Source organism: Hemitrygon akajei, chromosome 10, assembly GCF_048418815.1.
Source record: "Hemitrygon akajei chromosome 10, sHemAka1.3, whole genome shotgun sequence".
NCBI classification, from domain to species: domain Eukaryota; kingdom Metazoa; phylum Chordata; class Chondrichthyes; order Myliobatiformes; family Dasyatidae; genus Hemitrygon; species Hemitrygon akajei.
The window spans coordinates 164,111,777-164,133,228 of record NC_133133.1 but is presented as its reverse complement, the minus strand read 5'-3'; the positions used below and the strand labels follow the sequence as shown (position 1 = coordinate 164,133,228).

At 39.2% G+C, this 21,452-nt stretch overlaps 1 protein-coding gene across 1 annotated transcript in view; it reads left to right on the top strand.

The window, feature by feature from the left end:
* The first annotated feature begins 730 nt into the window (after window positions 1–730).
* Window positions 731–21,452, top strand: part of lemd3 (LEM domain containing 3) — a 44,083-nt gene continuing 23,361 nt past the window's right edge. The window contains exon 1 of the mRNA XM_073059590.1: window positions 731–2,024. Within this exon, the coding sequence (XP_072915691.1) occupies window positions 782–2,024 (1,243 nt within the window). The 5' untranslated portion in view covers window positions 731–781. The remainder of the gene's footprint in view (window positions 2,025–21,452) is intronic.

Sequence of the window (21,452 nt, the reverse complement as noted above, 5' to 3'; positions counted from 1 at the left end):
CAATCTCTAGCAATTCAAAGGGCAAAGGCAGGAAAAGCATGGGAATGCCACCATATGGAAGTTGTATTATTGAAATAACACACCATGCTGGGGCAAATTCCTGGAACACCCTACCTGTAAGAATAACCCATACCTTAAAGACCTCAGTTCAAGAAGGCACCTTCACAAGGGTAATTGAGCGCTGCCTAAGCCTGCAAAACCAACATAACTGGAATAAATTTTGAAAAAAAAAACAAGTTATAATAAGAAGTGAACCGGGGAATATATCTGAAGGGCAATAACCACAATAGTGTTGAATATTTGCATGATATACAAGACACACGTGCTTTGCGCTGAGTGTGACAGTCGGTATTGTGTTTTGCACCTTGGCCCCAGAGGACCACTGTTTCGTTTGGCTGTATGCATGTGTTTAAATTTGAACATAACTGGAGTAAGGTGGAGTGGTAGATGAGATGTTTGCAAACGAAAGAGAAAGAATCTATGCCCTGCGCCCACCCCTGTACTTTCACATACCCAGCAGCTGGGCTAGAGGCTTTAAGGACTCCTTTGGCCAGAAGGTAGGTAGGTAGGTAGGTAGGGATGTGTGTGTGTGTGTGTGTGTGTGTGTGTGTGTGTGTGTGTGTGTGTGTGTGTGTGTGTGTGTGTGTGTGTGTGTGTGTGTGTGTGTGTGTGTGTGTGTGTGTGTGTGTGTGTGTGTGTGTGTGTGTGTGTGTGTGTAGGGGGGGAGCGCCAGCAGACTGGGTGACGTCAGTTCCGGTAGTCTCACGCCTTGCGCGGTAAAATGGCGGCGCAGTTAACGGACGCGGAATTGTGTTCGGAACTGAGAAGACTCGGTGTGGTGCCGGGCCCGGTCACCGAGAACACCCGTCCCGTCTACATAAAGAAGCTCAAGAAGCTGCGCGAGGAGCGTGGCGCTCGGCCCAAAACCAGGAACGGCGGCGGGGCAGGCCAGGGCTCGGGCCTCAGCGGATCCAGCGCCAGCGTCACTGCTCCCCCCGTATCCCCGAGCAAGCTGCTGGGCTTCAGCTCGGACGAGTCGGACGCCGAAGCCAACGGGCGGAGCGAGGCAGGCCGGCGGGCGGGCAGAATGGAGAGGGCTTCTGGCGACTACCCCCGTTCGCGGCCTAGTAACAGCCGAGCGAGGAGCACACCGCAGAGAATGGTGAGCAGCAACAATAACGGCGACGCGGGGGCCTCGGCCGGCAGAAACAACTCCACCCCCTGGTGGAGGCCGAGTCCGAGCCGAGGCTCCCAGCAGGAGCCAGAGGAAGAGGAACAGCCACCGGGAACCGAGCTGCATGCTAACAACAACGGCAGTGGCAGCACCGGCAGAATCTCCTACATTAGGGACGGCAATTACTCCGACTCCGAGGATGAACGAGCGGAGCGGGGCCGGAGGACGAACTCCAGACGGAGCCAGTCTAAGAAGTTGCTGGCCATGTCAGGCACGGTTAATAGCAGTGATTCGGCGGAGGAAAGCGGCGCTGGGAGGAGAGGCGGCGCCAGGCGGATCTACGACGTCGCCGACGGTTCTGGCTGTCTAGACACAAGAAGCCAACTGGAGGTGGAGGATCAGAGGCAGGAAGACGCCAAAGAAGAGCCCACCATGTTATTGCGGTTCCGTAGTTCCACTTCCAACAAGACTAGCCCTGGAATATTGGCAGCAGAGAGGGACAGTCTTTATAATAGCACCAGAAACGACAATCACATCGGTCCGACTAGTCCATCCATCCACAACAGTAATGTTCTCACCAGTAAAAGCGGTTCCTCGCCCTCTCTTCTACTCGATGCCAATCACTCAAACCACACAGGCATTAACCAAACCTACAGTGCTTATAACCGTAAAAGCCCTAGAGAACCTGAGGAGGAACTGTTACAGCAGTTTAAACGGGAGGGCGGTTCGGCGAACGGTGGATTCAGTGCACACTACCTATCCATGTTTCTTTTGACTGCTGCTTGTCTTTTTTTCCTTGTTTTGGGACTTACATATATAAGAATGAGGGGCTCAGGAGGACCAGAGGAAGGTAAGTTTTGCGGCAAGACGTTTAATCATTCATTGTTAATTGTGACAGACGTCACCTGACTAGTTATTTCATGGTGATGGAACCATAATTTATAGCAATATCTTGCTCCGTATACCCATGAAGGAATATATTGTAATGTTAGATTAAAATGCGATATAATATACAAATTTGCATAATTGTTTTTTACTACCAGACTGAAGAACAGTCACTTCCCCAAGCGGTAAGGCTGATTAACAACTTCACCCGTTAACCCACCCCCTACCACCACTACTTTATCATTTCCTGTCAGTCAACATGTATACTGACACTCCTGTACATAGTAATACGTTATGTGCCTCAATTAATCTATGTATGTAAACTATCTTGCTTATTTTTACTGTGTTCTATATCTTGTGTTGCATCAGATCCAGAGTAACAATTTTTTTCTTCTCCTTTACACTTGTGGGAATGACATTAAACAGTCTTGCATCTTGAATTCAAGAATTGCAACATATGCAATATGGGCTGAAATTGCCATAAAATAGCGATTCGTTTTATTGTGTTTGTATCAGCAGTAAGTTCCAGTGACCATTCCTCGTTTGCCTCCAAAATCTAAAATTAATTTCAGATGATTTTCATGCATCAAGGACAAATCATCTCCATCGTTCAGTTCATATTTAAGGTATAGGGCGAAACTGCTAAGGCAGAATGTGACAAGATTGGGAAATTTGTGGGGAAAAATACAAGTGTAAATCCTTTAATAATACATTTATCTATTTTAGCCATTCGGATTATTGCAGTTTGTAGTTAATGGACAGGTTTTTTTGGCTTCCATATTAAAGCCATGGCAGTTGTAATGTTTACATTAAATACAAAATGCCTTTTTTAACACAGTTGCTGTAAAATTTGTAATAACTAGATAGAGGAAATTGCAGGCTTTGCTCCTGAAGCATTTTGTCAAATTAGAGCTAAGAATGTAGTCTGTGTGCTGAATGTTAGCAGACTCCTGCTTGACATTTCTTTGGTTTTCCATCAGCATATTATAAATTGGATCTACTTCATAATCATTTACTGCTAGCTGTGATGTATTTGATGGCTGTGCTAGCAGACAGTTCTGAAATTTGTCAGCTTCTCAGAATGTCTGCAGAAGTTTGCACCTTTATACTTGTTTCATAAACACGTCCAATAATGCCTTCATTATGGTTCAGTATTTGATGGAAGAAGGCGTTTTCTGATGAGTGCCAGTTGATGCTAGCACCATTCTTGATTTAAAAATTTGTTTCCAAAACAATTGAACATTTAAATAGACATTAGTACATCAGAGATCTAAGTGGACAAGAAAAACTGTTTCCTCAGCCAGTGAAACCAAAGGAGGGGCTGAGGATAGGTGAATTTACTGGCAGTTAGGGAAAGGGATCAAATTGATGAAATGCAAAAAAAAAAGTCTATAAAAGTAGGTTAATAATTGTGTTAATCAATTAATAATTGTTAATCAATTTTTAAAACAAGTACAAAACTTGAATGAGTGAGAATGTACATTTGCAATAGTTAATCTTTGTCATAGAGTATGACATTCAGCAAAACTTAAGTGTAGTGAAAGTTTTCCTGCGATAGCACTGATGGGCAAATATTACTGGATTATTACATTAGGGAGGCTAAAGACAAGTTCCAAATTTTGCAAGAAATAACACTTTGGGTATTGATATTTAACCATGCATCCACTCGATTGCAGTTTCTGTGCCACAGATTTGCGTTTGAAGCTTAAATGTGTTTAAAAATGCTGTGACCTCCTCCTCTTCCTATTCCTTTCTTGGCCTTCCAAGGATCCATAAGTATATCTACTGGTGCGTTGTCCAGCATCATTGACAGCAAAGATTTCAGCTATTCAGTTTAAATTCTCAAATTTCCTTTCCAAAGAAATTCTTCTATTTAGTCTCATCTCTTCTAAAGTGTCTCTTTGGGGGAAACCCTTCCCAATATAATTTGGCTAACTACCAAATATTTGTTTATACTTTAGTCAGAACATCTTTGAGTGCCACAATGCAGCAAAGAAGTAGAAATGCAAGTTGCTCTTGATAACCATATGTTGTGCCATAAGCTTTTCATTTTAAACTATTTAATAAACAATATGGTCTTTGCAGTGTCCCAAGTGTATATATTTACAATACTGATGAGTGTAGATGTCCAAGTGACATGGCTCTGTAGTCTGTTTCAAATATTTGTTAAAAATATTTTGGTGACATTGAACTAATTTTCCTCATTCTTTACCCATCTCTCCCAAGTTATTTCATGAATTCCACTTATATTTAGCATTTGTTTATTCTGTTTCAGTGGAGGGAGAAATTAGAGATTGTGATATGCTGATTTAGTCCTATCCCTGTCATGACTACAGGCTGGTTTCAGAAAATGGTTACAGTTGTATGTTGCTCAATTCCTTTTGTCATGATGCATTAAATTAATACCCTATTCTGTTCTGTCAAGTGGATAGAACAAATTTTAAAAGTTCAGAGTAAGATTATTGAAGTGTGGACTGTATATGACACCACATACTACCTTGAGATTCATTTTCTTGTAGGTATTCATAGTAGAACAAAGGAATACAATAGAATCAATGAAAAACAGCACAAGAAAACAACCATTGTGCAAAAGAGCATTATTAGAATATGGAGTTTTTCTTCAGTGTCTTAGCAAATATTTATCTAGAAATGGTGTAGAGTAATTTTATTTTGACTGGATTGACTACTTGGAAAGGTAAAAAATTAGACACATTTGGTTAGTTCAATATTTGACATTGTTGCTGGCGCTGTCAGTAGTTTGCAACTTTGTCAGTCGTGCTACATTCCATGAATTGTGCAATGCCATTGCTTTATTCCCCTAAACTGAAAGGACACCTGTCTACAGTTTGAAGTTGATTGCTTGTTGTACAGTAGGTAGTGACATCCAGATAACCAGATGTTCTGAAGACTGTCAGAAAACCAGATGTATTGAGAACTGTCTTTTTAAGGTTATAATTTCTGATAATAGCTTATTGATTTTTTTCTGCTGAGTTGGTTTGTGAGTCTTTATCTGTTTGCTAGTTCACTAATCTAAGCCATCTATTGAATATCCATCCAATTTATAATACTAAAATTCAGTGTAATGTAATCGAACCAATTTTTGTGACCTGTTCCTGCCCATTCCCAATTGGTTCCTATGCATCTCGGTGCCATCGGTTACTCTATAATCCAAATCTAGCTATAATTTACAATTATATACTTGACAGACATGGCCCAGATAATGGTGTGACTATCCCTGTAGAAGGCCTCTTACTGACAAGCTTGATGAAGGAGCACCTAATTTATTGATTGTGTAAATGTATGTGCTCCCAGGTATGTAATATCTTAGCATTCAAGGCCAAACATGTATTCTTTGTGTCAGAAGTATTTACTAGGTGGTTCAAGTTAACAATTGGTGTGATTATTTGATAGCTGTGGTGTCTGGCATGTGGAATTTAATTCTTTTAGCATGCAATTCAGCATTAGACTGGGATTCCAGTAATGTATTAAATACTTGTGCTTGTATGAAGAATTGGGCTTATTTAAGTGAACTGTAAAAATGAGTATAGTCCTTCAGAACTTTAGTGTGCTTGGACAAGTTTCAGTTGGATTGTGATCACTTTTGGTGATAAATTGAACAACTGGGTGAATTAAATACACCAGAATACAGAATGCAGAATACAAATACAAAATGTTAAAGTATATACAGCAGGTATCCAAGCATGGAAAGCCAACTTTGGGCTGGCTGAAATTGTCACACATTCTTGTGTATTGACTGCTGACAGATGAAAGCCTATACAAAATTCTACCACAAATAGAAGGCTTTAATTTGTCGATCGAGGCCTGCTTGGGCTTTGGTTGAAGTGTTCCAAGCAGCCTGTCACATTGTAGCCGAATCCAGCCCATGCTCGATCTTGCAGATAATTGCTTCCTTTGCCTTACTATATTGCATATCACTCCTTCCATCACCACTGGAGTATTCTGCAATAAATCCACATTTTCCCCCTTTTCTGCCATCTCTCTCTTGTAAAAGCAACAAAGACCATGATTTTTTTTAAGGTGCTATCCATTTAGATGAAAGAAAACCTTATTAATACTGGGGATTCTGCAGATGTTGTGAACCTTGAGCAAAACCAATAAAATGCTAGAGGAATTAATCATCACACATCATCTATAGAGGGGAATAAACAGCTGATATTCTGGGCTGAGACCCTTCATTCCGTCTGGAAAGAAGGGTGGGCGAGTGAAGGACTACAAATTGGCAGGTGATGGGTAATAAGGTTAGAAACCCCAATGTTTGTTTGGATGTGAATGGTACTTGTATTTTTTCAAATGAAACTCTAGTTTGTTGTTTTCTGTGTTTTCTGAACAAAGCCTTAGTCATAAGAGTGGTTGTTACTGTAGTCCTGGTCCACCATTCATCCTAGGCTTTTGACAACTTTTGATTACTAAGTGGCATTGACAGCATTTTAATGAATTTCTTTTTTTTTGAAGTAGTTTGTCATGTTGAGTGTAGAAAAGTGCTTCATAAATGGAGAAGTATTAGATTTTAGATGTGTAGAACTGAAAATGCTTAACATATTTGAGTGGATGGATTGTATGAGATAAAAGGTTTAAAGTCTTGTGCCATCTTTGGTTTTTGTATCAGGCTTCATATATTTTTGTAAACATGTTCAAGTACACATAGATTAGTTTTGATATTTGTAACACATACAAAATGCTGAAGGGTCTCTACCCAAAATGTTTACTGTTTATTCCTTTCCTGGCCTGCTGAATTTTCCTCCAGCATTTCGTATGTGTTGCTCTAGATTTCCAGCATCTGCAGAATCTCTTATGTTTTTGATATTATTTGTGCCTGTTAAATTGAACTACACTCAAATCCTGATAACAGACGACATGAAACATTACCTTACAGCAATTGAGGGTACTCTGTATTTGTTCTTGCGAACCTATAACCTCTTGTGTGGAGAGTTTCTATGTGAGCTTAATTATTATAAATGAAAAATTTACTTAACTGAACATGTGTTACGATGAAAATAATGAAATACATTTTAACTATGATACATTTTCCTTCATTGTGCTGTTACTACTTTAGGCAGAGGGGGCTAACTTAGGCTTCATAACATAAGTCTCCTTTGCAGTTTACACATACCCAATACAGGTGTGGCCTCTTATCAGAGTTCTTCCTTCCCTGTCGCCAATAAGTCTAGACAAAGAATCCCTTCAAAACTACCCAGAAAATTTGCTCACTCTTTGGTTTCATACCTATTTCCTTTTTCCTGAGAAGTTGAGCCACAGACCAGATCATAGTTTTAACTGTACAAGCTAATTTTCACTGATATGAAAATAATTTTTGTTTATGTTTAATAAACTGTTCAGACCTGCCTGGCTGCACTAACTTTTTTTTTATTGATGGGGCAACTGAAATAATCCTAAATATCCAAAACTCATCCTGCAGGGTAGAGCTGGCTCTGAACAATGACTAAGCTTTAAGTGATGTATGCCGAGAACTTACCCTGATGACTTTTTGACAGTTTGCTCATGTCAAGAAGTTTTGGTACTGTTTTTCAAATCTCTGACACAGTGAAGTCATTCTGCACACCACATCATGCTGGCTCGCAGCAGAGCATTCGCATCAATCCTTTTTCACACTATCTTTAGTTCCATATATGTCTGCAACTTCTCTTTTGTGTACTTAATGCTCTCCAGATTCTCTTTATCACTTACAATGTTTCAATAAATGGAATTTTAAAACCATTCTAATAACCTTAATTTAAAAAATTATTTACATAAAAATGCCTCAATACTAGAAATTAAACCATTATTTAAAGTAAATTGTAAGACACTTATCTGCACCTCAGTTGGGAAAACTAGCTCTCTTCTATCCTCCTTACCATCACCACTCCCCGCGCCCCCACCACCAGCCGGCATTGCCTTCTTCCTGAAGTGTGGTCCATTGGACACCTTCCTTATTACTACTAAAAGTAACAGTATCCCAAGAAGCCAACCAGATATTATCAAAATTATTCAGAGCATTTTCACTTAAGACAATACAGCAGAAGAACAGGTCCTTTGGCCTATGATGCCAGTCTATACCAATCCCGCCTGCCAATGCTTCTATCATTGTATGTGATCGTGATGAAAATAAATTTCCCTGTCAATTTGTCGGCAGTCTTTTTCTCAATTTACTAAACCCACTCTTACAGCATTACTCATTTGTCCAGTTAGACTGCACTTGTGTGGTTCCAGTCTCTCATATCAAGCTGCAGTCAGAGCTTCCAGTAGAAGTGGTAGAGGCAGGTTCGATTTTGTCATTTAAAAAAAAATGGACAGGAAAGGAATGGAGAGTTGTGGGCTGAGTGCAGGTCGGTGGGATGAGGTGAGAGTAAGCGTTTGGCACAAACTAGAAGGGCCGAGATGGCCTGTTTCCGTGCGGTAATTATATGGTTAATAGTCTGCAGTGGATTCTCTGCCTCATATAGTACAATCCCCAGGATCTTTACTGGTTTCTGAAACTGCATAAGTTGGAAAGCTGATTTTAAAAGAAATTGTAGAACTGGAAAGGAAATTGCATGACACCCATGAAGAGAGAAAAACAGTAATTTTTCATAAAAATTTGAAAAAAATAGAAAAATGTGACTCATCTTTAAATTTGTAGAGAAGCAGGAGAATTTTTAAAAAGTCTGTGACCAGGGTAGAGCTTGGGAAAGTTGGGCTTATTAGTCACAAGGAAATGAATGGGAACAGAGGGAAAACAGTGGTAAAATTGGGAAATACCAGCCATTACACTTGCTGGAAATCCAAATTAATGAAGTTGCCTCTTAATTTTTGGTTGATATGCTTCTTTGCTAACATAATTTGAAAATGCAATGCCAGTTTCCATATGTAATCTGACAGTGTTCTTGTCTACCGATCACCTCGCTTGGCCCATTCACCATCTCTAAATTTCTGACTGACAACCTGTAATGAAGGAGTGGAAACTTCCTTTGACTGAAACCATTGTCTTTGGCACTCATGCCATACTCTTGTTTCTGGCCTTTGGATTATTCTTCAACTGTAACTGTTTTGAGATGGAATGGGCTGGTACATTCATGAGTTTCATGAGTCTAATTGAGCTCTGCGATATATATCTAACTTGTTGCTAAGATTTTATTTTTATTACCTTGCAAAATGCTGTCTCTTTCATACTTTTCCACCTATTTATTAACTGTGCACTTTCAAACCTTCATTCTATTCTGTGAACTTAAGGCCATAAAATTTCTGGTGTGGAATCCTGATTCAGTCCAACTCCCAGTGTCATCCATAATCCCAGTGCTAACCCAATAAAGCAATGTCTTGATTTCAAAACACTCACCTTGGGTTTTAGATCCCATCTTAGCTTCTCTTCCTCCCCCAGGTGGGAATCAACCAAAGTAGAAGATTCTGGTATTGAAAGAGACAGATCTGAGGCCTGCCTTTTCCATTCAGTAAGAAAATGGCTTACTGAACTCCACCCAATATGAAAACCAATTCCCATCCTACTTGTGTCTTGTGACCTAAATGCCTATAGGTCCACAGAAGTAGCAGAATACGTACTTAAGATGATTAAAGGAATAAAAGGAAATAACCATTTTATTTGCTTGGCAGATTGATAGGCTACAGAATGCTTATTTGAACTGTTCAGAATATTAATTGGACCATAGTTAAATGTGTTTCTCTGGCTGTGGGATGCAAAATTAAAAGGAAGATACAAGTGTATATGGATGTGATTTTTATAATATTAGAATTGCAGAAGGCTTAAAACTGGAAAAATTAACTGGACTTAACTCTTATCAGGGAAGTTAATAATTGGGGATACTAATATCTCTATCCATCAACATTTTTGTTCAGTTCCATTCTTGGAGAATGATGGAAGAAAAATAACCATCCCATTTTAAGTACCTGCATGAATTCTGGGTGTACCATAGCTTCAAGGTAATGGTGTGAGAGATGGAAGTTGATAGATTAAATAGCCATTAATGAAGATGTACTGGAACAGACCATTCACTCCAAAATGGTTTTTAAAAACTGATGCCAATAACTCCATCCCATCTAGTCTTGCCATGCAAACAAAAATCATCACAAGAATTGCCTGAATATATAATGCACCACAAGCAAGATTTTTCCCCCATAGGTAAAGAGACCTAAGTTGTAGATTGTGCACTGTTCTCCTCTTGATCAATCAAATATTGATTATTTATCATAACTTGGTACTTGAAGGCCATTCTGTTCAAGGATTGGTTAATGTGTTACTGTACAAAGGCAGTAGCAACAATTAAGGAATTTATAGGCTGAGATGTATTCAGTGTTCTGAGTTGAAAAAGAAATAAGGAGCTATGAAGCAATTTTATCCCATGATGGGGTTCAAAAAGTGAATGTTTTAAAATTAATGTAGGACTCTTAATGCATGCCATCCTTACTGAATTATAACCCATAATAGTGGAGGTTTATTTTTCTTTTTATTTTAATTTTAATTTCCACAAACTTGATTGATTTCCTCCAAGACTGATGGGATAAATCTGAATACCTTCATCGAGATGCTCATGATCTCAAAAAAAAAACTCTTAACTGTCCACAGAATCAGCATTCTCTCTTAGATTCCATGTGGAAAAGACTACTTGAATTTGTGATGTACCTCAAAGTATGTTGCAGTCAATAGAATCAGAATTGGGTTTGTTATCACTGAATGTGTTGTGAAATTAGTTAACTTGGAAGCAGCCGTACAATGTAATATATGATATAGAAAGAAAACAAGTAAATCAATTACAGTAAGTGTATATATGTACATATTAAATAGATTAAAAGTAGTGCAAAACAAATAACATGTATATTTTTTTTAAAGTGAGGTAGTGTTCATGGGTTCAATGTTCATTTAAGAATTGGATGGCAGAGGGGAAGAAGCTGTTCCTGAATCACTGAGTGTGTGCCTTCAGGCTTCTGTACCTCTTTCCTGATGGTAGCAATGAGAAGAGGGCATGTCTTGTGTGATGGGGATCCTTAAAATTGGACGCCACCTTCCTGAGGCACAGTTCCTTGAAGATATCTTGGATACTACGGAGGCTAATACCCAAGATGGAGCTGACTAATTTTACAACTTCCTGTATCTTTCGGTCCTATGTAGTAGACCCTTTCCCACCCCATACCAGACAGTGATGCAGCCTGTCGGAATGCTCTCCATTGTACATCGAGAAGTTGAAGTGTTTTAAGTGACAAACCAAATCTTTTCAAACTCCTAATGTAATATAGCTGCTGTCTTGCTGTACCAGTATGTTGGGACCAGGTTGGATCCTGACATATCTTAAAGTTTAAACAGTGAAGTTAATAAATCAGCCAATTTGGATATTAAGCAAGGAATAAATATTGGCTGTAATAAGTTGTGCACCTCTTAGTTTGAGATATTTTACATTGGTTTTATGCTTATCTTAAATTGACAATGCATGACTCAGTACTGCACCTAGATTTCTGTTCATTTCTATAGCGTGGCACATGAACTCAGACAGGACTGGCAAGAATAGTTAACAAAAATATTGATCGTCAAATGGGTCAATTACTGTATGTGGGTATTGTTTTTATAAAAACATTGTTACGACATTTCAGCCCTCCACTTCATTTTCAGATGAGCCACATCCTCGGCCTCTAAAATCCCTAATCCCTTTTTGTTATAGCATTTTTCTTAATTCAATCATACACCCATGAAGCATCAAAAATGCAGTATTGAAGATGTGTGGTTGCCAGTTTCGCAACTGATGTTAATTAAAAGGGGCAAGGAATGTCATCTCACGTGAGAGGTGGTTAGAATAGTTAAATTATTACACATTTAGTATGGAAAGTAGTGAGAATTTCAAGAATGTAGAGAATACTGAACAAATGTACAGGTTTCCCCCGCTATTCGAAGGTAGAGCGTTCCTATGAAATGGTTCTTAAGCCAGAATGTTGTAAAGTGAGAAAACAATTACCATTTATTTATATGGGAAAAATTTGTGAGTGTTTTGTGACCCAAAATTTCTGATCCAAAAAAATAGCCTACCAAATCATGCCAAATAAGACACAAAATCTAAAATAACAGTAACATATAGTAAAAGCAGGAATGATCTGATAAATACACAGCCTATATAAAGTAGGAATACTGTACTTTCCTGCAATTATTGCAGCACTGTCCGCCGTAAAGAAAATCTCACGCAAGCGCTCTTGGCAGGGCTTGCGGCAAAAACACTCAGCGCTAGTGTGCAGAAGTTCGCTGATGACACGGCCATAGTGGGGTGTGTCAGGAATGGACAGGAGGAGGAGTATAGGAAACTGATACAGGACTTTGTGATATGGTGCAACTCAAACTACCTGCGTCTCAATGTCACCAAGACCAAGGAGATGGTGGTGGACTTTAGGAGATCTAGGCCTCATATGGAGCCAGTGATCATTAATGGAGAATGTGTGGAGCAGGTTAAGACCTACAAGTATCTGGGAGTACAGTTGGACGAGAAGCTAGACTGGACTGCCAACACAGATGCCTTGTGCAGGAAGGCACAGAGTCGACTGTACTTCCTTAGAAGGTTGGCGTCATTCAATGTCTGCAGTGAGATGCTGAAGATGTTCTATAGGTCAGTTGTTGAGAGCGCCCTCTTCTTTGTGGTGGCGTGTTGGGGAGGAAGCATTAAGAAGAAGGACGCCTCACGTCTTAATAAGCTGATAAGGAAGGCGGGCTCTGTCGTGGGCAAAGTACTGGAGAGTTTAACATCGGTAACTGAGCGAAGGGCGCTGAGTAGGCTACGGTCAATTATGGAAAACCCTGAACATCCTCTACATAGCACCATCCAGAGACAGAGAAGCAGTTTCAGCGACAGGTTACTGTCGATGCAATGCTCCTCAGACAGGATGAAGAGGTCAATACTCCCCAATGCCATTAGGCTTTACAATTCAACTGCCAGGACTTAAGAACTTTTTTAAAAGCTATTATTAATGCTTTTTGAGTTAGTGATTTAGATGCATATCATATTATTACTGAGTTAAGTATTGTATGTAATGAGTTTTTGCTACAACAAGTGTATGGGACATTGGAAAAAATGTTGAATTTCCCCATGGGGATGAATAAAGTATCTATCTATCTATCTATCTTGGCAGAAGCACTCTTTCCAGTAACCTTTAAACTATGACTCTGCCAAACCATACCAAATAACACGTAAAAATACACAGCCTATATAAAGTAGAAATAATGTACGTCCAGTGTAGTTTCACTTACCGGAATCAGGAAGGCAGCGAGCACACTGATGGTGTGTTAGGCTGAGTCGTCGGAGGATGGGATGGTGGAAAGTAGAGGAGACTGGGGTGTCTTCTCATCGTCGGCTGTTTCCATCAGGGCAGGCAGGTCACCTTCTTTGTCTGCCTGCCTCGATGTTGAAGATCGAGGTTTGCCGTCTGCTGTGGCTGATGTGGAAGGCTTGAAAAATGACAGTATGTTTGACTGCTTAGCCTCGTGCATTTTTCTGTCATACAGTTCCTTGTAAGCACTGAAACCATCCTGCAAATATGCCCTAAACCTACGTACCCTTTCAAAATTAAAGTCATACTTTTCTGCAATCATTGTAGTGCTGTCAATCGCAGCGAAAATCTCTCACAATTGCTTCACGTTCAATTCCTGGACAACTTCACTTTCAGGCCGTTCGCTACTGTGTTAGGCTTCAATTGTTATCCTTTCCTCTTCATCAGCTCTTCATCTGTCAGTTCCTGGTCACGGGATGCCAAAACCTCTTCAACATCATCTTCGTCAACTTCCACAAACTCTTAGCCTAACTCACTATGTCCTTACTTTGTTCACCACGATCAAAACGCTTATTATGTCTAGTTTTACACTAAGTGTAACATCCTTACGCGCTCTTTTAGGCTTTTCCGATACCTTAGAACTCATCTTGCTAACGGATGCACAAAATAAATCGACATAAAGCACAGATGCTCACAGGCACGTGTTTAAGCAATGGCGGCTAGAATGCAGTTCTGGGGGAGGAGCTTGGCTGCTCGGTGCACGCGCTGCCTTTTTTTCATTACTGTGAAAACACCACCTGTTCGTGAAAACAGGTAACTAATGTAGGTCTTTCGTAACAGCGAGGTGTCGTAAAACGAACGTTCAAAAAACGGGGGACACCTGTATTTAGCTGATAAATGTGTTCACTAGCTAAATAATAAATGTGCAATAAAGGCATGTGTATCAAGCATTAGTAATGTAGGGTATGATGGATGCTTGTGGTCTGCCAGGCAATCGTGTTTTCGTTTCATAAAGATCATTCAATTTTGCAATTGTCAAATGGAGACATCTGTATTTAATGTAAACTAGCGTTCCATAAGATCTACTACCCCAGAATATAGTGCCTTCCTCATAATTTGCTTTTAATTATCCCAGTAGTTGGGTGATATTTTGTGGGACAAAATTGAAAAGTTGTATTCCCACACTTGGACACAAGACTGTATTGTTAAAGAGGTGATTAAATTATTTTTTAATCATTTGTGGTACATTTAAGCCCTAGTAATGCGAGGAAACATAAGAATTTTTTGATCTGCGTGCATCACCATCATTCCAGCAGTTTAAAAGCATCTGAAGGTGCAAACCCAATGGAAGGCCGGTTACCTGAATATAGGACAGTAGGTGAAGAAAATAGAAGATCCAACAATTGTAATTAGCAACTGCATGGATGTATTTAAAAACTTTAAAGAGTCATTTCAAATTCCCCTACACAAAGCTATGCCAACTGTACGTGATAACTCCTTAGTTTATAAATACACAAGCCTTATTCCTGAGGATTTTCTCCAATAGTTTTCCTGCCAATGACATAAAGGCTTATTCCTGCTATCCTTCTCTAATTAGAAGTCCTTTAGATTTTGGCACCTCACCTATGGCTAATGAAGATGCAAAGTACTTCTGTTGCAGTGCCCCACCTCTGTTTCTTGCTTTCTGTAGTAACCTAGGATGGATCTCATGGACCTGGGTATTAATGCTTGTGTATCCTGTGACATTTAACTTGTCCTCCATTGTGAGAAAGCCACCCAGTGGTGTAGTGACATCAGCACTGGACTTCGAGGTGAATGCTGCTGGGTTCGAATCCGACTGGCTCCATGCATGCTTTCCATCCGTGCTGGGTTGAGCATCGAGCTAGCAACTTGGTCTCATAAAAATAAAAAAGCAGGCCAAATGCTAAAGAAATGGCAAGATTGCTGTCCAATTCACCAGTAGATATAGAAAGAATAACATAACAATTGTGAGCAGTTAATACTGAGCTGCTTCAGATTATTCTTGTACCCCTCACTGAATTCAGAGTGTTCTGTCCTTGGTGAATACAGAGGAGAAGTATTCATTTAAGACCTTGCCCACATCACCTGACTTTACGTATAGATTCCCCTATGGTCCTTCAGAAGAACCATGCTTTCGTTCATGACCATATTCTACAAGTACATTAGGGGCAGTGTCTTGAAATTCTTTTTAATCTTACTTGTCAAGGATATTTAAAGAGTAATTGCTGAGAAGTCACTAAATATTTTTGAAGTCCCTTTGCAGGTAGGGAAAAAAGCTACTTCAGATTGAACTTCTAATTCACTGGATCATTTGGGGTAAAGAACTTTTTACTGAGAATTTTAAAAACTCATTATGCCTGAGAAACTGACTATAGAGTACTCCAGTGAATCTATTGAATTATTTATTTTAGTTTTAAAATTTGATAGGCTTGTTGAGTTACACACAGGTATCCATATCAAAATTCTTTTTGATAAATCATTTCACAAATGTTTAAATAAAATTGCATGTAAATACATGAACAAGTTTTAATGGGAAACTAAAATATTATCACTCTCAGATTACATTGGTTTGAGGATTTAGATATTTGTTACTGGTGATAACAGAAATAAATTGTATCCTAATCTGTAAAATGGGTGCAGCATCCCCAAGAAGTAGGCACTTAAAAGTTCATGATCAAAGCCTACCAGCTGTGGAATCCTATTTTGCCAGTCGTTTCCCCAATTTTTTGTCTTTAATGAGAATTTCTTTAGACTTTCCTTGCACACCAAGTCCCTTGTTTTTGGTGGCAGTGAAGCTCTTGTGAAATTAATTATCCCAAACTGGGCAGTTACAAAACATGTCTATATTTGGGCAAATAACTGCGGTTTAATTTATTTTTAATAAAAGGCAAGTTTACTCTGTCATAAGTAGACTTATTTCTGAAATTTTTTTGATTAGTTGCATCATTCTGAGGAAATACTGGTATTGGGTTAGAGAGACTGAGAATGGGCACGGTGGTGGTATCCTGATAAAACGAATAAAACTAACACGAAAACAATCAGAATGGGAACTCTTGCGTTAATACATTTTCCTGCTCTTGGGGTACTCCAAAATGCTTTAAAAGCTGATAATGTTGCTTTTTGTGTGATGGTCCATTTGTAGTAGACAATTGCATATTTTTACACTGATATTTCAGACAAATGATGAGGTAAGTAATTAATTGGTTCAGGAATATGTTTTTGTTATTCCTTGGAGAGTAGTGAGCAAGTATTCTGTGCCTTGGCATAGTTTTTAAAGAGTACAGCAATTGTTGATCCTGCAATATTGTTTGCGTGTTAGCTAGAAGAGTAAATCTAGATTGAGCTGAGACAAAAGTGGAGTCCTTGCACTTGACGTTCTGATTGAAAACAAAGAATGCTACCACAAACCCAGATAATCGAATACTAACAATCTGATCAGATATTTCTGCAAGGCAGATGTTGCAATCAGTAGTGATAACTGACTCTGATCTAAAAACAGAATGGATTTAACCCAAAGCAATAATCCTTTAGGGAAACTTGCAGGCTACTGGTGGGACCCTTCATGACATGGCCCACTTCATGGAATGCCACGAGGGTGCAAGCAAATGATCGTGTGAGCTAGCCGTGTTACAAAAAGGAACATTTTGACAGCTAAATCAAATTAACTTGGACTTTTAAATGCTTCTGCAAAATCATTCAGAAGATTTGAGTTTTTTTAAACAAGATAAGCCTGTGCTCGTGTATTTAATATCAAATCCAAATGATCAAGTACCCAAATCCTCAGTTTTCCACATACCTCATACCTTATCTTTTTCAAATTGAATCAAAAACATAATTTGGATCTGCAGACCAATTTCTCATGGTTGATGGTAGGAAAATCACCAAATCTTTTCCATCGCCTGTGAACCTGAATATTGTACTACAGAATAATGCTGCCCGGCAGTGAAATTCAGACAGCAGCACTGAGATATTTGTGTATAGATACTGAAATTCATGAATCGCAGTGAATTCCTATGGTAATGACAGCAAATGCTGCCCATTGTTCCTTCCAGCAAAATCTCACCAAATATAGACTTAACTATATTGCATAGAAGTATGCAGTAAGGAGCTTGAAAGACATTAATTGTCTAGTACTGCTAAAGAGCTGTGCTAGTTTAAGCAGTGATTTTATTTTGGCCCGTCATTTTGTTTGACTCCAGTTTCATCAGATTGCTAGGTTTAGGTATTTGCTATTATTCCATGGTGAGATGGATATACACAGTCGTCTTGCCTGCTTGGCTGTGATTTCATAGACTTCAAATTTAATTCAGAATTTGCTGCAAACTGTTTCCATAATCAACATTTTTAAAAAGCAGGTAAGCTAAGGAACAATGGTAAATGCATCCAGTGCATATTTTACATTGAATTTTGTGTAATTCTTGACAACTTATTAAGGCTGGATATGAAATACAAGGACATCCTTGATAACTGTCCTTAAAGTGCCAGAGGTTTTGAATACAGTTAAAATCAGTAAATTTATTATCCTTTATTATCGAAGTGCCATATAACTTAAGATTATTTTGCAGACATATATGGGGGGGAAAATAACGAAGTTACGGGAAATAATTTCTATACATGAAGACTCACAAACAACCACTGTGTAAAAAGACAAATAGTGCCAATTTAAAAAAATCAATAAATAGTACAGAGAACTTGAGTTGTAGAGTGCTTGAAAGTGTAGATTCAATTCAGACTGAGGTCAGTTAAATTATCCTCATCAGTTCAGGAGCCTGGTGCTTGTTAGGTAATAACTGTTCCTGAACGTGATGTGGGACATGAGGCTTCTGTAACTCTTAACCAGTGGTAGTAGTGAGATGAGAACATGACCTGGATGGTGGATGTCCTTGCTGATGGGTATTGCTTTCTTGTGGCAGCAGTCTTTGTAAATGTATCCAGTGGTGAGGCATGTTTGTCTATGCACTGGGCTGAATCCACTATTTTCTATAGACTTTTCTGTTCCTGGTCATTAGTGTTTCCATATCAGGCTGTGATGCAACTGGTCACTTTCCACTGTGCATCAATAAAGTTTTAGATGACATGCTGAATATAAAACAAACTTCTAAGAAAGTAGCGGTGCTGTCATGCTACCTTTGCGGTGGTACTTGCATGCTGGACCCACAACAGATCCTTTAATATGACAATGCAAAGAAATCCAAATTTATTGACCCCCTCTGCCTCAACTCCCCTAGGACTGGCTCATGCACCTCTGACTACTTACCCCTGCAGATGATAATCAACTCTTTAGTTTCACGGATTCAGCATGTCATCTCAACTTTGACAAATCTACAAATTTATGGTGTAGAGTATCCAGAAAGGTTGCATCAAGGCCTGGTATGGAAGTGCCACTGCCCAAGAACAGAAAAGCCTACAAAAATGTGGAGGATCTAACCCAGTTCATCACAGGCAAAGCCTGACATCCCCCCCCCCCCCCCCCCCCGTTGAGTATATCTACAAAAAGTTTTACTACAACAAAGCAGCATCCAATATCAAGGACCCCACCACTACATGGGCCATGCTCTCTTCCCACTGTTGCTATCAGGAAGGAGGTGTAGGAGCCTTAGGTCCCACACCATCGGGTTTGGGAAGAGTTATTACCATTCAACCACCAGGCTGCTGAACCAGAATGGACGTTGTCACTCACTGCAACACTGAACTGACCTTTGAACACAACCTGTGGACTCACTTTTAAGGCATTTACAGCTCATGTTCTCATTTATTTTATTATCAATATTACTAGTTTCTTTTTGTATTTGTACTGTTTGTCATCTATTGTACTTTGTTCTACTATGAATGCCTGGAAGAAAATGAATCTCAGTTTGTACTTTAGTAATAAATTTAGTTTGAAGTGATTGAATTTTGAGGTTGTTGTAGTGGTGCCATTCAATTGGATTCTAATATCCTTCCAATTTGCTAATTTGTAACCATCTTTGTTGTTAACCAAATCAAAGTTAAATATGTTGGAGTTATACTTAAGTACACAACCTGTGGTGCCCTTATGGTGATTGTAGAGGAGATGTTGTCACCTGTCTGTACTGACTAGGATTTACAAGTGAGGAAATTGAGGGTTCAGTTGCACAGGAAGGTATTGAGGTAGAGGGTCTTCGAGTTTATTAGTGATTAATTTTGAAGATCATAATGAAATAAGAACTTGTTAAATTTGTCATGCTTGCATAAAAAGAACTGTCAATGGTTGAAGACAAGTAAGATATATTAAGATGGATGTTCTAAAAATCAGTTATTGAGGTCATTTTTAATGAATCTTTAAGAAGTGAAGAGACTTTGGATATGAAATTCAAGGCCATGGTCCCTGATGATGCAGTTAACAATGAAACAATGATTAAATGTAGTGATGCTCGGGTGGCCATAATTGAGCACTTTGGAGATGTGGTTATGTGATGGGGTAATTAGGGTAAGAAAGAGAAACAGTAGTAAGAGGAAAAACGAGGATGGAAATTGGTGCCTGATGCACCATCATTAACTCTTGGAGACGGGAGGTGAACGATAGGCTTTTATTAGCAGCAAAACAGAGCATGGCATTTCGGAGACTGAGGGGGGAGCAGTGCCTCCAATCGCCTTTATACTGGGGTCTGTGGGAGAAGCCACAGGAGCAGTCAGCAGAGGAGCGTGTCCAGACAGGTATACATAGTTTACCACAGTGCCTTAACTAGGAGTTAGAGTATAAAATAAATAACCAAAATTATTCAGAAACATTCACTAAAGCTTAAAAGAATATTATGGGAGAAACAATTATCTAGTAGTTTTCAAATGACAAAATTGGAGATGTTGAACTTGTTGCTTTTATAGAAGTTAATTTATTATGATCCATTGTATTTACAATTTGATACAAGACTGGGAATGTATTTTCCCAATTCTGCTCTTTGCATTGTAACAAAGGTGGAAATAGATAGTCCCAATAAACAACTCTTGAGGCTCTGAGCTCAACTCTATATAAAATATGACACCATTTTGCAAAGAGTTTAGAACAATTTCAGTTACTGAGGGAAAGCACACTGATAGAATTTTATTTGTGTTATGGACCAAAGATTTCCCAGGATTGAAATGGAGGAAATTTATGTTACTGGTTTAGAGACTATGGGGTCAAGACGAGTGCTAGAAAACTTGTGAACCTTGTAGAGTTTACTCTTTCTGCATAAATATGACCGTAAATGTGATCAGATCTTCACACAAATCCTGAAACTAGAATAAGAAAACCTAATTAAATAACACAAAAAAACAGTATACTTGTTCACTTATTTATTGAGAAAGTTGATCCAATGTTATATGTATTTGTTTGGAAAAAGTGTATGAACCTCTGGTGTAATGCCTTCTCCAAAAGCTATTTGGAGTCAGGTGTTCCAGTTAATGAGATGAGATTGGAGGTGTGGGTTGTAGAGGTGCCCTACCCTTTAAAAGACACACAGTCGGGCTACTGACAGAGCCTACTCTTCTCGAAAAAGCTTTGTTTATGTGCACCATGCTGTGATCAAAACAGCTTTCTAAAGACCTGAGTGTGACCTGAGTGTACCTCCTCCCATAGATGCTGTCAGGCCTGCTGAGTTCTGCCAGCATTTTGGGTTTTTATCTAAAGACCTGTGTTCATCTATCCACAGTAAGAGATATTGTCTACAAACGAATGAAACTCTACTGTTGCTACTGTCCCTAGGAGTGGGCATCCTGGAAAGATCACACCAAGATCATAACATGCAATACTGCAGGAGGTGAAAAAGAGCCTAAGGGTAACAGCAAAAGACCTGCAGAAATCTCTAGAACTTGCTAAAGTCTACATTCATGTGTCCACTATAAGAAAAAGATTGCACAACAATGGTGTTCATGGAAGGACACCACAGAGGAAACAACTGCTCTCAAAAAAAAAACATTGCACGTCTCAAGCTTGCAGGTCCACCTGGATGCTCTATAATACTTCTGGGACAATGCACTGTGGACAGATGAGACAAAAGTTGAACACTTTGGTAGAAATGTGCATGCTGTGTTTGGTGTGCAGCACCCTTTTTCCTCCAACATTTAAAAACCTCATCCCAACTGTGAAGCATGGAAGAAGGAGCATCATTGGTCTGGATAACTT